The 17,490-nt window shown below is 40.6% G+C and overlaps 1 protein-coding gene and 1 non-coding gene across 2 annotated transcripts; both read left to right on the top strand.

Annotated features, from left to right (window-relative positions):
* The first annotated feature begins 1,894 nt into the window (after positions 1–1,894).
* Positions 1,895–1,967, top strand: trnaf-gaa (transfer RNA phenylalanine (anticodon GAA)). The gene has a single exon. It is a non-coding gene; the product is annotated as a tRNA-Phe (tRNA).
* A 3,133-nt stretch (positions 1,968–5,100) lies between these two features.
* zgc:153018 (Transmembrane protein 179-like) lies at positions 5,101–17,261 on the top strand. The gene is made up of 4 exons (XM_061900221.1): positions 5,101–5,602; positions 10,090–10,227; positions 10,319–10,397; positions 13,596–17,261. The coding sequence occupies exons 1-4, from the start codon at positions 5,280–5,282 to the stop codon at positions 13,767–13,769; spliced, it is 714 nt and encodes a 237-aa protein (XP_061756205.1). The 5' UTR covers positions 5,101–5,279; the 3' UTR covers positions 13,770–17,261.
* Positions 17,262–17,490: the final 229 nt, after the last annotated feature.

Genomic DNA, 17,490 nt, shown 5'->3' with positions numbered 1-17,490 from the left:
TCTGTTACTGTTTGTTTTGGTTAATGACAGAGCTTCAAAGTAGAATCTACGCATGCCTGCGTTTCACCAATCACATGCAGTCACTGGTGACGTTGGACCAATCAAACAGAGCCAAGCGGTCACATGACCCGACTTAAACAAATTGAAAAACTTATTGGGGTGTTACCATTTAGTGGTCAACTGTACGGAATATGTACTGTACTGTGCAATCTAATAATAAAAGTTTCAATCAATCAATCAAAAGTGTAAAGGAAAAAAGACACTTTTTATTTCAACCGTACTTCCCGTCATAAGCCTAAAGACTGATCGCACAGTTCCTGTCTTCACATTAAAAGTGCAGCTCCATCGCGCCTGCGCTAACAAAATAAGAGTCTCCGAAAGCCAGCGCAAACAAACCAGCAAACTACTGAGTTTGCAGCCAATGTATTTCTTGTAAAATATATAAAAACGAATATGGAAGCTGGACAAATAAGATGCCAAAAAACAACGATTTTCATGTGGTATTAGACAGAAAAGAGGAACTTTTTTTCTCCTCCATTTGAAAACGTGGACGTTATCAGCAATACTGTCTGATTCCAATCAATGCAAGTCATCAGAATCAGGTAATACACCAACTTATATTCTTGTCTTCATGAAAGATAGGAATTGATATGTTGAACATGCATTTATATTCATTAAAACACCTTTAACATGTCAACAAAAACGGCAAAATAGATAAATATAAATTATATACTGTATATATAAATGTATGTATGTATATGTATATATATACAGTGGGGCAAACACGTATTTAGTCAGCCAGCGATTGTGCAAGTTCTCCCACTTAAAATGATGACAGAGGTCTGTAATTTTCATCATAGGTACACTTCAACTGTGAGAGACAGAATGTGAAAAAAAACCCCCAGGAATTCACATTGTAGGAATTTTAAAGAATTTATTTGTAAATTATGGTGGAAAATAAGTATTTGGTCAACCATTCAAAGCTCTCACTGATGGAAGGAGGTTTTGGCTCAAAATCTCACGATACATGACCCCATTCATTCTTTCCTTAACACGGATCAATCGTCATGTCCCCTTAGCAGAAAAAGAGCCCCAAAGCATGATGTTTCCACCCCCATGCTTCACAGTACGTACGGTGTTCTTGGGATGCAACTCAGTATTCTTCTTCCTCCAAACACGACGAGTTGAGTTTTCCTCCAATCAGACAAGTTGAGTTTATACCAAAAATTTCTATTTTGGTTTCATCTGACCACATGACATTCTCCCAATCCTCTGCTGTATCATCTATGTATCCATTTTGGTATAAACTCAACTCCTCGTGTTTGGAGGAATTTGCTCATTGCTATTTTTATGTTTTTGTGCATTATTTGTTGCCGTAATCATTAAACAATCAGGTTACTCATCAATTACTCAATACTTGAGTATTTTTTTCACAACATACTTTTTACTTTTACTCAAGTAAATATTTCGGTGACTACTCCTTACTTTTACTTGAGTAATAAATCTCTAAAGTAACAGTACTCTTACTTGAGTACAATTTCTGGATACTCTACCCACCTCTGTCCACCGGGAAGAGCTGGATAAAGAGGCTGGGGATAGGGAAGTCAGAGCTTCTCTGCTTAGACTGCTGCCCCCGCGACCCCACCTCGGATAAGCGGAAGGAGATCGATGGATGGATGGGCCAGAGACGATTGCATAAAGACACTTGATATGATCCCAGGTTTCGGCATTCTGATAAGCCTGTGTACCAATAAATAAGTTACATACATAAAATAAAGTAAAACATCTTATATAAGTTATTATTATTCTGTTATGAAATTACCACAGTAGAAATGTAGATCAGGCAGATCACAGCTTTTTTAAATATGGCAAATGTACCGGGACTTTCTCACCCGCCGAAATAGCTCAGTTGGGAGAGCGTTAGACTGAAGATCTAAAGGTCCCTGGTTCGATCCCGGGTTTCGGCATTTTGATCACTTTGCCGAATTATTTTACATGTCACAATAACAATGTTCGTCATAACGCAACAGTTGATGTAATTATACTGAGAGTATTTTTAATAAATGTGTATCGCATTGTTTGACACATAGAGTATTGAGTAAAACTAATAATGTGTTGCATCGTATTGTGGACAGGACCAGTCCGTCGACATAGAATTTAGATTAAAATAATAATAAATGCACATTCTCCTGACCTAGTAAATTTATATTAAAATAATAATAAATGCACATTCTCCTGACCTAGTAAAGGGATAAGACTGGCACACAGCCAGAGTGAACTGTACCAAAGATCGTGTGTACACAGATGATATCTCACTCAGCTCCAAAAAGAAAGAATGTGGAATAATTCCGCCGTTCTGGTTTGGATGAGAGGAAACATTTGGAGCGGCTCCGTGTAATAGTGGACTAGACACACATTAGTAAGGTTTAAACAAGCAACAATTACCCAGAATGTACAAAAGTCAAGTCTAAAATCTAACAGGCGACGACTAATAATGCCCTGGCGCTGTTTTGTACTGTTTCTGTACTATCTTTGATTATTATTGTAACTAAATTTTTATAGAATTGCCTCTTCTCTAAGTTCCTGTCATAAATTGTAATACAGTATATGCCTTGAGCTCTTGTTTTGAAAGCGCTAAGAGCGGAAGTGGTGACAGTTGTGATGGATTAATTGAAACTTGTATTAGTAGATTGCACAGGTCAGTACATATTCCGTACAATTGACCACTAAATGGTAACACCCGAATAAGTTTTTCAACTTGTTAAAGTCAGTGTCCACGTTAATCAATTCATGGTCAAATGAACAGGAAGAGGAACGTAACACCACAAAGAGGCAAGTCCATAAAAGCTGTTATGCAGTATATGCCTTGAGCTCTTACTTTGAAGGCGGGTGGAGCGGAAGTGGTGACAGTTGTGATGGAGCAGTGTTCTGAATACAAACGTGTACAAATTACGTTTAAAATGCAGCTGAGGGTTGATATATGTCGCCTATACTGTATAAAACTACAAAATAACGAGCATGGAGGCTACAGTTTTACACGAGGACCAATTTTTTTCCTTTGTTTTCGAAACTCCGCTCCACCACAACGTGTCACCACTTCCGCTCTTAGCGTCTTCAAAATACGAGCTCAAGGCATATATTGCATAACAACTTATAACAGGAACTTAACGTAACCTATTGTAATCAACAGTTCAGGGTACACAGAATATGCAAACTCAGGACAATCAGCTACACTATGTTTATGGACGTTCCTTTTTGTGGGGTTACGTTCCTGTTATAAGCTGTTATACAGTATACGCCTTGAGCTGTTATTTTGAAGGCACGAAGAGCGGAAGTGGTGACACGTTGAAGGTGCAGCGGAGTTTGGAAAATTTACGAAATAAAGTAAGTACAAAAACAGTACAAAATCAGCGCCGGGGGGTTGTCGATTCAAAGTATTTAAAATATAATGCAAATATTATTTCTCAACTGTTTGTAAATGTTGAAATTCATAAATAAAGGTTCATAAAATTAAAAGAAAGAAATAAACAAAAAACAGCAAAAACAACAACAACAAAAACAAAGGAAATAAAGTGGTCCTCGTGTAAAACTGGAGCCTCCGTCTTTGTTATTTTGTCGTTTTATACATTCCAGCTCCATCCATCCATCCATTTTTCTACCGCTTGTCCCTTTTTGGGGTCGTATATAAACCCTCGGTTACATTATTTTGTATTTGCTTGTATGTAAAATAAAAAAAAAAACAGCCAAAACAACAGCCAAAACAACAACAAAAACAAAGGAAATAAAGTGGTCCTCGTATAAAACTGGAGCCTTCGTGTTTGTTATTTTGTCGTTTTATACAGTATAGCTCCATCCATCCATCCATCCATCCATTTTCTACCGCTTGTCCCTTTTTGGGGTCGTATATAAACTCTCGGTTACATTATTTTGTATTTGCTTGTATGTAAATGTTGCATTATATAAACAAAGGTTCATAAAATTCAAATAAATAAATAAAGAGCAAAAAAAACAGCAAAAACAAAGGAAATAAAGTGGTCTTTGTGTAAAACTGGAGCCTCCGTGTTTGTTATTTTGTCGTTTTATATAGTATAGCTCCATCCATCCATCCATTTACTACCGCTTGTCCCTTTTTGGGGTTGTATACAAACCCTCGGTTACATTATTATTTATTTTGCTTGCATTTAAATGTTGCATTATATAAATAAAGGTTCATAAAATTCAAATAAATAAATAAATAAACAAACAAAACAGCCAAAACAACAACAAAAACAAAGGAAATAAAGTGGTCCTCGTGTAAAACTGGAGCCTCCATGTTTGTTATTTTGTCGTTTTATACAGTATAGCGCCATCCATCCATTCATCCATTTTCTACCGCTTGTCTTTTTTTGGGGTCGTATATATATATATATATATATATTTTTTTTTTTAATTTTATTTATTTCCTTTGTTTTGTTGTTTTGGCTGTTTTGTTTGTTTATTTATTTGAATTTTATGAACCTTTATTCCTATAATGCAACATTTACATGCAAGCAAAGAAATAATAATGTAACCGAGGGTTTATATACGACCCCAAAAAGGGACAAGCGGTAGAAAATGGATGGATGGATGGATGGAGCTATACTGTATAAAACGACAAAATAACAAACACGGAGGCTCCAGTTTTACACGAGGACCACTTTATTTCCTTTGTTTTTGTTGTTGTTTTGGCTGTTTTTTTGTTTAATTATTTGAATTTTATGAACTTGTATTAATATAATGCAACATTTAATTAAGCAAATACAAAATAATGTAACCAAGGGTTTATGTACGACCCCAAAAAAGGACAAGCGGTATGAAATGGATGGATTGATGGAGCTATTCTGTTTGAAACGACAAAGTAACAAACACAGAGGATCGAACCCTCGGTTACATTAATATTTCTTTGCTTGCATGTCAATGTTGCATGTTTACGTTTATGTTTTCGTGTATACTTCAGGGACCACTCGGAGATCGTATTACCTAATAATATTACAGTTTAATTATAAAAATAAAAAAAAAAGAACAAAAAAAAAAGACCGCTGTTATTATTCGTGCTGCAGCAGAGTGAGACCTCTCGCACTCATTTCCTATCTTTGACTGGGCACGTTGTGTAACACTTCCGCCCGTCTTGCCTCCGCGCTTTAAAGAGCAAGATAAGAAAAAGAAGGTGTTTACTGTTTACATTTCTCAGACATGTGCTGACTTTTTCTTTAAATTTTCTTTTCACTTGACGACGTCACTGCTTGGACCCCCGCCGGGACATGGAGCTTCACCGGCGGCTGTTGCTGGCTCACTGCGCCGCCCACGCCCTCTCCATGGCGGCGGGGCTGCTGCTGGTGGTGCCCATGGCGCTCAACGGCTCCGCCTTCAAGGGCCGCTGCGCGCTCTTCTCCGGTGGCTACTGGAGCACCGAGGCCGGCCCGGAGGCGGCGGAGACGGGGGATGTGGTCCACCACCTGCGGGTGCAGCAGTGGGGCCCGCCCGCCGCCTGCCAGTTCGTTACTTTCGTGGGCATTTTCACGGTCCTGTACGGGGCGGCGCAGGGCTGGAGGAGCCTCTTCTACCTGCACGGACGTCATGACGAGTAAGAATGTGTTGATGACACAATCTTACTTTCACTTTCTCTTTGAAAATTTAGAAAGTATCTACAGAAGTGTACATGATGTCATGGCTGTCTTGACTTTCCAATCATTTCTACAACTCTTATTTGTTTGTGATTGCAGCACATACTTGTTGCTCACAAAAAACTTTCATGAAGTTTGCTTCTTTTAGGAATTTACAAACCCCGTTTCCATATGAGTTGGGAAATTGTGTTAGATGTAAATATAAACGGAATACAGTGATTAGCAAATCATTTTCAACCCATATTCAGTTGAATGCACTACAAAGACAACATATTTGATGTTGAAACTCATACCCTTTATTTTTTTTTTGCAAATAATAATTAACTTAGAATTTCATGGCTGCAACATGTGCCAAAGTAGTTGGGAAAGGGCATGTTCACCACTGTGTTACATCACCTTTTCTTTTGAGTGGTAGTTGATAGGTCAATCCTCACCAAGCACCAAAGCAGTGATTAACAGAAACCATCCTCTGCAGCAGTGGTCCCCAACCACCGGGCCGTGGCCCGGTTGGTACCGGGCTGCAGAATAATTTTTTATTCATTTTTATAAAAAAATAAAATAATAATAATAATTAATTATTTATTTATTTATTATATCAACATAAAAAAACACAATACACGCTTGCAAGTAGTGCACCAACCACAAAAAATTCCTTTTTCATGACAAAAACGTCCCTTTTTCATGACAAGAAAAATAAATAAATACATTTAAAAAAAATGTATTTATGGGGACCACTGCTCTACAGCAGTGGTCCCCAACCACCGGGCCGTGGCCCGGTTGGTACCGGGCTGCAGAAGAATTTTTTATTCATTTTTATTAAAAAAAAATAAAAATAAAAAAATTTAATTAATTTTTTTTAAATTTATTATATCAACATAAAACAACACAATACACGCTTGCAATTAGTGCACCAACCACAAAAAAATTCCTTTTTCATGACAAAAACGTCCCTTTTTCATGACAAGAAAAATAAATAAATACATTTTAAAAAAATGTATTTATGGGGACCACTGCTCTACAGCAGTGGTCCCCAACCACCGGCCGCGGCCCGATTGGTACCGGGCCGCAGAATTTTTTAAAATTAATTTTTATTTAAAAAAAAAATAAAAAAAATATTAAATTTACATAAAAAACACAATATAGACTTAAACCTCCCTTTTTCACGACAAAAACGTCCCTTTTTCATGACAAAGAAAAAAAAAAAAAATGGATTCCCCCCCGGGCCGCGGGACAAATTATTAAGCGTTGAACGGTCCGCGGATACAAAAAGGTTAGGGACCACTGCTCTACAGCAGGGGTAGGGAACCTATGGCTCTAGAGCCAGATGTGGCTCTTTTGATGACTGCATCTGGCTCTCAGATAAATCTTAGCTGACGTTGCTTAACACGATAAGTAATGAATAATTCCGTTGGTAATCACAGTGTCAAAAATAACGTTCAAAATATAAAACATTCTCATGCATTTTTATCCATCCGTCCGGTTTCTACCGCACCTGTTTAAGAAGTCGCATTAATGGTAAGAAGTAATTTTTTAAATTTTCTGTTAGCCTCAGAATAACATCCATCCATCCATCCATCTTCTTCCGCTTATCCGAGGTCGGGTCGCGGGGGCAACAGCCTAAGCAGGGAAACCCAGACTTCCCTTTCCCCAGCCACTTCGTCTAGCTCTTCCCGGGGGATCCTGAGGCGTTCCCAGGCCAGCCGAGAGACAACGTGTCCTGGGTCTTCCCCGTGGCCTCCTACCGGTTGGACGTGCCCTAAACACCTCCCTAGGGAGGCATTCGGGTGGCATCCTGACCAGATGCCCGAACCACCTCATCTGGCTCCTCTCGATGTGGAGCAGCAGGGGCTTTACTTTGAGCTCCTCCCGGATGGCAGAGCTTCTCACCCTATCTCTAAGGGAGAGCCCCGCCACCCAGCGGAGGAAACTCATTTCGGCCGCTTGTACCCGTGATCTTGTCCTTTCGGTCATGACCCAAAGCTCATGACCATAGGTGAGGATGGGAACGTAGATCGACCGGTAAATTGAGAGCTTTGCCTTCCGGCTCAGCTCCTTCTTCACCACAACGGATCGGTACAACGTCCGCATTACTGAAGACGCCGCACCGATCCGCCTGTCGATCTCACGATCCACTCTTCCCTCACTCGTGAACAGGACTCCTAGGTACTTGAACTCCTCCACTTGGGGCAGGGTCTCCTCCCCGGAGATGGCACAGAATAACAATGTTATTAAAAAGAACATCAGACTTATACTCAAAAAATGTTGTTTTTTCTTAAAAATGCACGCATATAGTTGTATTCACTGTTAAAAAAATATATATTATATGGCTCTCACGGAAATACTTTAAAAAATATTTGGCTTGTATGGCTCTCTCAGCCAAAAATGTTCCCGACCCCTGCTCTACAGGCAAAACAGCACAAGTCAGCTGGATAAACACGAGTCTCCACTTTACACTTCGATATGTTACAATGTTGGGGGGAAAAACAAAAATAAAAATAAAATAAGTACCCAGAACGTAGCATTTCCTTCCCACAAACGCACTATAGTGATTCTTTGAGTGGATAGAGAGTTGAATCACTTGTACTGTAAAACAACACTCAATAAACGTTTGGGAACTGAGGAAACTAATTGTTAAAGCTTTGAAAGTGGAATTCTTTCCCATTCTTGTTTTATGTAGAGATTCAGTCGTTCAACAGTCCGGGGTCTCCGCTGTCGTATTTTACGCTTCATAATGCGTCATACATTCTCCATGGGAGACAGGTTGTGAGAGCAAAATTACTTATACTCGTTTAAATAGATGATGTTCTTTGAACTGGGTACCAAAAGTTGTTTATTAGGCTCAGGAGTGTGACAATTTGCAAGAAACATCTAATCTTGATCAAGCTCTCTGTCCTCTCTGTCTTGGATGTGACATGTGGACTTTAGTTGACCGGGCATATGTGTTATCTAATCCTGACCCCCTCCGGGCTAAATTGGTCCCATTTCCTGAGTGACCCCCCACCTTTCTGGGCAAACGACACCCCCTACTCTTCACAGGACCTTGGGCATTCTTTTACTGGGATACTGTATGTTAATGAGCATGGAGGCTGGGACTTCTGAGAATATATAATTGTCATGACATATTCTAAAAGAGTTAGAACAAACTGGAACGAACAGATGTGTTGTTCTGGTTTGGTCTCGCTTTGCAAAGCTTGTTATTATTTGTTTGTTACTTTAATAAATAATTTTAAAGCTGTTTGTCACTAAAGGATCGTCTTTAAGAAATTTCCACGACAAGGTCTGGAGTGCAGGCGGGCTGGGAAAGTACCTGCACGCTTTTACTATGAAACCACGCGGTTGGAACACGTGGCTTGGGGTTGTCTTGCTGAAATAAGCAGGGGCGTCCATGCTTGGATGACAACATATGTTGCTCCAAAACCTGTATTGACCTTTTAGCATTAATGGTGCCTTCACAGATGTGTAAGTTACCCATGCCTTGGGCACTAATACACCCCCATACCATCACACATGCTGGCTTTTGAACTGTGCGCCTATAACAATCCTGATGGTTATTTTCCTCTTTGTTCTGGAGGACACCACGTCCTCTGTTTCCAAATATAATTTGAAATGTGGACTCGTCAGACCACAGAACACCTTTCCACTTTGCATCAGTCCTTCTTAAGTGAGCTCGGGCCTAGCCAAGCCGGCGGCGTTTCAGGATATTGTTAATAAATGGGTTTGGCTTTGCATAGTAGAGTTTTAACTTGCACTTACAGATGTAGCGGCCAACTGTAGTTACTGACAGTGGTTTTCTGAAGTGTTCCTGAGCCCGTGTGGTGATATCCTTTACACACTGATGTCGGTTTTTCATGCAGTACCGCCTGAGGGATCAAAAGTCCGTAACATCATCGCTTACGTGCAGTGATTTCTCCAGATTCTCTGAACTTTTTGATGATTTTACGGACCGTAGATGGTAAAATCCCTAAATTCCTTGCAATGGCTCGTTGAGAAATGTTGTTCTAAAACTGTTCGACAATTTGCTGACAAAGTGGTGACCCTCGCCCCATCCTTGTTTGTGAATTACTTAACATTTCATGGAAGCTGCTTTTATACCCAATCATGGCACCCACCTGTTCCCAATTAGCCTGCACACCTGTGGGATGTTCCAAATAAGAGTTTGATGAGCATTCCTCAACTTTATCAGTATTTATTGCCACCTTTCCAAACTTCTTTGTCACGTGTTGCTGGCATCAAATTCTAAAGTAAATATTATTTGTTTATCAGTTTGAACATCAAATATGTTGTCTTTGTAGCATATTCAACTGAATATGGGTTGAAAAGGATTCGCAAATCATTGTATTCCGTTTATATTTACATCTAACACAATTTCCCAACTCATATGGAAACGGGGTTTGTAGTTGTTACTTGATGGAAAAAAGTGTCATGTTTATGTGTTTCCTCCACGCAGTACTTTGTTTTCATCCTTCCTGACGGTGCTGCTGAGCGTGTGCTTGTTCTTCCTGTCGGCCGGTGCCAGCGTCATCTTGTCCCTAGGGCTGGCCTCCTGGTGCGACACACTGACCGACAACAACACACGACCCTTCAGGTCAGCCAGTGTGTCTTTTTTTTGGATTTGTTGTTATTGTTGTCAACTTCTTAGCCAACTAAATCAGTCGTCTGCTTGTGTTGATATTTAGCTGTGCAGCTTCCCAGTCTGTGCCGCTTCACCTGGATGTGGACACCTCGTCCTTCTACACACACCTCAGCTTGGCACAGGTAACACACACACACACACACACACACACACTAAAAAGATTAAATCTGGGTTCATGTTGAAGGGGTCATGTTCTTTACGGTGGTTCTTTGCTCAAAATGTTGCATCAGTCCTTAGATGACCTCGGGCCCAGCGAAGTCGGCGGCGTTTCTGGGTGTTGTTGATAAATGGCTGTGGCTTTGCATAGGAGAGTTTTAACTCGCACTTACAGATGTAGCAACCAACTGTAGTTACTGACAGTGGTTTTCCGAAGTGTTCCCGAGCCCATGTGGTGATATCCTTTACACACCGATGTGGCTTTTTGATGACACTTTCGATGAGCGGGTCTAGTCAGGTCTTTTTTCATACAAAAGGTGCACCAGATTATAGGGCGCAAAAAAGGAGTCATATTAATATATATTTTTCTAAATGCACTTCCTACTGGTCTACATAACATTTAATGGTGGTTCTTTGCTCAAAATGTTGAATCAGTCCATCTTAGACGAGCTTGGGCCCAGCGAAGCCGGCGGCGTTTCTGGGTGTTGTTGATAAATGGCTGTGGCTTTGCATAGTAGAGTTTTAACTCGCACTTAGAGATGTAGCGACCAACTGCAGTTACTGACAGTGGTTTTCCAAAGTGTTCCTCAGCCCATGTGGTGATATCCTCTACACACCGATGTGGCTTTTTGATGCAGCACCGCCTAAGGGATCCAAGGTGCGTAATATCACGGCTTACGTGCAGTGATTTCTCCAGATTCTCTGAACTTTTTGATGATATGATGAAGAGTAGATGGTGAAATCCCTAAGTTCCTTGCAATAGCTGCTTTAGAAATGTTGTTCTTTGACAATTTGCTCAGGCATTTGTTGACAAAAGTGGTGACCCTCGCCCTGCCTTGTCACAAAAGCTGCTTTTATACCCAATCATGGCACCCATATTTTTTCTAAATGCACTTCGTTGTGGTCTGCATAACTGGTGGTTCTTTGCTCAAAATGTTGCATCAGTCCATCTTAAATGACCTCGGGCCCAGCGAAGCCGGCGGCGTTTCTGGGTGTTGTTGATAAATGGCTGTGGCTTTGCATAGTAGAGTTTTAACTCGCACTTAAAGATGTAGCGACCAACTGTAGTTACTGACAGTGGTTTTTCAAGGTCTTCCCGAGTTCATGTGGTGATATCCTTTACACACCGATGTGGCTTTTTGATGCAGTACCGCCTGAGGGATCCAAGGTGCGTAATATCACAACTTAAGTGAAGTGATTTCTCCAGATCGTCTGAACTTTTTGATGACATGGCGGAGCGTAGATGGTGAATTCCGGAAATTATTTGCAAAAGCTGGTTGAGAAATGTTGTTCTTTGACAATTTTGCTTAGGCATTTGTTGACAAAAGTGGTGACCCTCGCCCTGCCTTGTCACGGAAGCTGCTTTTATACCCAATCATGGCACCTATATTTGTTCTATATGCACTTCCTTGTGGTCTACATAACATGTAATGGTGGTTCTTTGCTCATAATGTTGCATCAGTCCATCTTAGATGACCTCGGGCCCAGCGAAGCCGGCGGCGTTTCTGGGTGTTGTTGATAAATGGCTGTGGCTTTGCATAGTAGAGATTTAACTCGCACCAACAGATGTTGCGACAAACTGTAGTTACTGACAGTAGTTTTCCGAGGTCTTCCCGAGTTCATTTAGTGATATCCTTTACACGCCGATGTGGCTTTTTGATGACATCGCGGATGAAGGGGTTTAGTCAGGTATTTTTTCATACAAAAGGTGCACCAGATTATAGGACGCAAAAAAGCAGTCATATTAATATATATTTTTTCTAGATGCACTTTCTACTGGTCTATATAACATGTAGTGGTGGTTCTTTGCTCAAAATGTTGCATCAGTCCATCTTAGATGACCTCGGGCCCAGCGAAGCCAGCGGCATTTCTGGGTGTTGTTGAAAAATGGCTGTGGCTTTGCATAGGAGAGTTTTAACTCGCACTTACAGATGTAGCGACCAACTGTAGTTACTGACAGTGGTTTTCCGAAGTGTTCCCGAGCCCATGTGGTGATATCCTTTACACACTGATGTGGCTTTTTGATGACACTGCCGATGAGCGGGTCTAGTCAGGTCTTTTTTCATACAAAAGTTGCACCAGATTATGGGGCGCAAAAAAGGAGTCATATTAATATATATTTTTTCTAAATGCACTTCCTACTGGTCTACATAACATTTAATGGTGGTTCTTTGCTCAAAATGTTGAATCAGTCCATCTTAGACGAGCTTGGGCCCAGCAAAGCCGGCGGCGTTTCTGGGTGTTGTTGATAAATGGCTGTGGCTTTGCATAGGAGAGTTTTAACTCGCACTTAAAGATGTAGCGACCAACCGTGGTTACTGACAGTGGTTTTCCGAGGTCTTCCTGAGCCCATGTGGTGATATCCTATACACACCGATGTGGCTTTTAGATGCAGTACATCCTGAGGGATCCGAGGTGCGTAATATCACGGCTTACATGCAGTGATTTCTCAAGCTTCCTTGAACTTTATGATGATATTACGGACCGTAGATGGTGAAATCCCTAAATTCCTTGCAAAAGCTGGGTGAGAAATGTTGTTCTTTGACAATTTGCTCAGGAATGTGTTGACAAAAGTGGTGACCCTCCGTCCTTGTCACGGAAGCTGCTTTTATACCCAATCATGGCACCCACCTGTTCCCAATTAGCCTATTCACCTGTGGGATGTTCCAAATAAGTCTTTGACGAGCTTTCCTTAACTTTCTCACTCTTTTTTGCCACTTGTGCCAGCTTTTTTGAGACATGTTGCAGGCATCAAGTTCCAAATGAGCTCATATTTGCGAAAAATAACAAAGTTTACCAGCGTGAACATGACATATCTTGTCTTTGCAGTCTATTCAATTGAATATAAGTTGAAAAGGATTTGTTGTATTCTCTTATTATTTACAATTTACACAAAGTGACAACTTCACTGCTTTTGGGGTTTTGTATTATTTGGTTTATGCGTGGTGCACAAGGTGGTGTTTACCACTTAAACGGCATCTCAATGAAATAGAAAGGCACCAACTTCAATGTTGACCCAGTTCGAGTCCTAAGCTGTGTCCCAAATTCCCCTAAAGTCTTTCCCCTATCCCAAAGTTAATCCAGAACTGAATCCCAAAGGATTAGACATCTCTGTAATGAGGCTGATTTTTATTTATTTTGTGTTTCCCCATGTCCGCATTCAGGTGTCCCTGTGGTGTGTGACCCTGCTGTGGTCGGTCCAGTCCGTCCTGGCCTTCTTGCGTCTTTACCACTCGCATAGTGGGCCGTGTCTCCTGCGGGATAAGGAGCTGCTGCTCAGGGACGCTGGATCTGAGGGCACACCGTACCCCCCGGAAACACCCACCATCATGGTCTGACGCCTAAATATTTGTCTTATATATATGTATATATTTATATATAAATATATACATGTTTGATGTGAATAGAGACACCCACACACTGACTTTGCACTGCTGGCATGATTAGTTCACATTCCAGTGGCATGCAGCAACATAACCATCTAGTTTTAGTGCAGAAAGTCACAATATTATTGAGGAAGTTTTCATAAACAGCAATTTGAGGATTTAAAGGGGAATTTAAATATTTAGATGAGGGGTGTCCAAACAACGTGATAAATGCTACTTTTAAGTGTACACAGCACAGCGTTCACCTATACGACCCAATCCAAACAACCTTCCCTAGTCATAGTGCAGCAAAAAATCCACACGTGGTCACACATAGCGCGACCTGATCACTGAACTTTGTTGATGTGATAACGATAGTCCAAGTCATGATACATAATTCAAAATTAGGCCCATTTAAAGCCACTACAATGCATGATGGGAACAATTCTAAACACTTCCCGCACTTTTCCGCGTGTGGCGCATTTTAGCTGCAGGATATTTCTGAATGATTTGAAAACCTTAAGGAGGTTGCAAAGTAAACAAGGTGGAAGTTGAAATTTCACACTCTTAATAACCAATTATGTTAATAATTTATTATATATCCATTATAGGGCAGCACGGTGGAACATGGGGGCAGCACGGTGGGACATGGGTTAGTGCATGTGCCTCACAATACGAAGGTCCCGAGTTCAATCCCTGGCTCAAGAGCTTTCTGTGTGAAGTTTGCATGTCTTCCCCGTGACTGTGTGGGTTCCTTCCGGGTACTCCGGCTTCCTCCCACCTCCAAAGGCATGCACCTGGGCATAGGCTCCTCCCACCTCCAAAAAACATGCACCTGGGGATAGGTTGATTGGCAACACTAAATGGTCCCTATTGTGTGAATTTGAGTGTGAATGTTGTCTGTCTATACATGTTGGCCCTGCGATGAGGTAGCGACTTGTCCAGTGTGTACGCTGCCTTCCGCCCGATTGTAGCTGAGATAAGCTCCAGCACCCCCCGCGACCCCAAAAGGAATAAGTGGTAGAAAAAAAAAAAAAAAAAAAAAAAAAATATATATATATATATATATATATATATATATATATATATATCGTGCTCAATACCGTGGTAGAGCGCAATATGTATGTGTGGGAAAAATCACAAGACTACTTCATCTCTACGGAACTGTTTCATGAGGAGTTCCCTCAATCATCTCCTGATGATTGAGGGAATGTTGAATATTCAATAACATGACAAATTATTGCATCCAGCACACACAGTGGTAATAAAAGATGCAACCTATGCTTAAAAGAGCAACTGTTTATTATATATCATCCAGACCGGTCATCCCTCAACAAGCGCAGTGAAATCATTTCAACATGCCGCCACAGACGGAAACACCTCCTTGGTAACACATGAGCCAAACACCACGCCCCTACGCCTGCCTGTACCCACCCACTCTGTGCCCTATACAAACCATTGTATGTGAATGCTTCCATTAAAATCTCCTGATGATTGAGGGAACCCGTCATGAAACAGTTCTGTAGAGATGAAGTAGTCATATATATATATATATATATATATATATATATATATATATATATATGTATATATATATATATATATATATATATATATATATATATATATATATATATATATATATATAGTCTGGTTTGGACACCCCTGATTCATATCAAAAGAAGTAATATTAGGACAGAATGAGAAACAGCACCATCTGCTGGATGAAATGAGGTACTGCCCTCCAGACAAATAGTGAGGATTTACATATGAAGGTGGAAAAATGGTAATAATTGAAAATGATTCCAGATGTATTTAATCCTGCACCACTAAACTCACTGACTGTGTCCGGTATGACTTTGCACACCATGTTTGTGTCCCAGACCGGGAGAAAGATGCTATTATTATTATTATTATTATTATTATTACATAGCACTGAAGATGCTTTTGTTGTCAAGCATGTGTTGTGAAGCATGTGTTGAGAGGGACTTTAAACAGGCTCACTATGTGAGCATGACATCATCTCCCACTCACTCCTCATGACGTCACCTCCCACTAACTCCTCCCACTAACCCAGGGGCAGGAAACCTATGGCTCTAGAGCCAGATGTGGCTCTTTTGATGAATGCATCTGGCTCTCAGGTAAATCTTAGCTGACATTGCTTAACGCGATAATTATGAATAATTTCGCTGGTAATCACAGTGTTAAAAATAACGTGCATAATATAAAACATTCTCATGCATTTAAATCCATCCATCTGTTTTCTACCGCACCTGTTCAAGAAGTCGTATTAATGGTAAGAAGTATTTTATGTCACAATGGGGGGGTCGCAGCTTGCTGCAGGGTCGTTCTCCCAGGAAGGCAGACGGACTACTCGGGACATGGCATTTAGGTAAAAACATGATTTAACTTAAACTAAAAAAAGATACAAACAAAAATCGCTCACAGTGGAGGCACAACTTGGGCTAAGGAACAAAGCTAACGCGTAAACAGACTATGAACATAAATCAAACAAAACTTACTTGGCATGGCATGAAGCACGAAACTATGGCAAGGCATGAAACAAGTCAGCACAGAGCAAGAAAAGATCACATTGATGCCAGGGCGACTGACTGGCAAAGACGAGCTTAAATACTGCCTCTGATTAGTGCTCGGGAAGCAGGTGAGCGGGCATTTTGTCCACCAGAGACAGGTGGACAAAATGAGTAACCAAGGAAACAAGACAAGGGAGTGGAAAACACAGGAACTTAAAGAGTCCAAAGGACAAACAGCACATGGCCAAACAAAAACATGATCAACAGACATGACATTTGATTTATTATTGGTTAGCTTCAGAATAACAATGTTGTTAAAAAGAATAAGAGACTTATTATACTCTAAAAATGTTGGTCTCACTTAAAAATGCACACATTTAGTTGTATTCAGTGTTAAAAAAATATGATATGGCTCTCACGGAAATACATTTTGAAATATTTGGCTTTCATGGCTCTCTTAGCCAAAAAGGTTCCCGACCCCTGCACTAACCCCTCATGACGTCACCTCCCACTCACTCCTCCCACTAACCCCTCATGACGTCACCTCCCACTCACTCCTCAAGTTGTGTGGTGTGAGGTCAACACGAGCTTGTCTCTGCCCGGTGAAGATGTACATGTTGACATGATGCTGTGAGTGCGAATGACGCCAAGAGCTCACTAATCGCCAGGATCCTGATCAGAGATGGATATTTGAGGTCTTTGTGGATCACGGCATCAACTTTGCAGAGTTTTTTAACGGGCAAATGACACAAAGTTGTCGCCTGGCAGTCGTAACGACACACTCACAGCGGAGCGACAAATCTGAAGGAAAGAGTTTCACGTTGTGTAAATAGTCATTTCCAGAATGTTTTTTATAACCACGTCTTTACTTTCTACCTCTTGTATGTCCTGGTAATGCACTGTTTTTGTCAAATAAAATACTGTGTCTTTATTTCTGTACATATAGGGTCTTTCTTTTTCAAATATATGAAATAAATAAACACATATATGTATGCAAATGTCAAAAATAATAAATGAATGTTAAATATGTGCAGGACAGCTTGACATACACACACTATACCTGCCTTGACTCACATATGACTTTGAAGTGCCATCCCATTCCTAACCTATAGGATTCAATGTGACCTTTTGCAGCTATTACAGCTTCCTGGGAAGGCTGT

This window comes from Nerophis ophidion, linkage group LG05, assembly GCF_033978795.1.
Source record: "Nerophis ophidion isolate RoL-2023_Sa linkage group LG05, RoL_Noph_v1.0, whole genome shotgun sequence".
Taxonomy (NCBI): Eukaryota; Metazoa; Chordata; class Actinopteri; order Syngnathiformes; family Syngnathidae; genus Nerophis; species Nerophis ophidion.
The sequence above is the reverse complement of the archived record's forward strand: the minus strand, read 5'-3'. Positions and strand labels throughout refer to the sequence as shown.

Bases quoted from the DNA above. Each gene is read 5' to 3' on its own strand.
- zgc:153018 (XM_061900221.1), top strand. From the start codon at position 5,280: ATGGAGCTTCACCGGCGGCTGTTGCTGGCTCACTGCGCCGCCCACGCC. The intron at 10,228-10,318 runs GTCAGCCAGTGT...GTTGATATTTAG, and splicing joins AACAACACACGACCCTTCAG to CTGTGCAGCTTCCCAGTCTG. The intron at 10,398-13,595 runs GTAACACACACA...GTCCGCATTCAG, and splicing joins CACACCTCAGCTTGGCACAG to GTGTCCCTGTGGTGTGTGAC.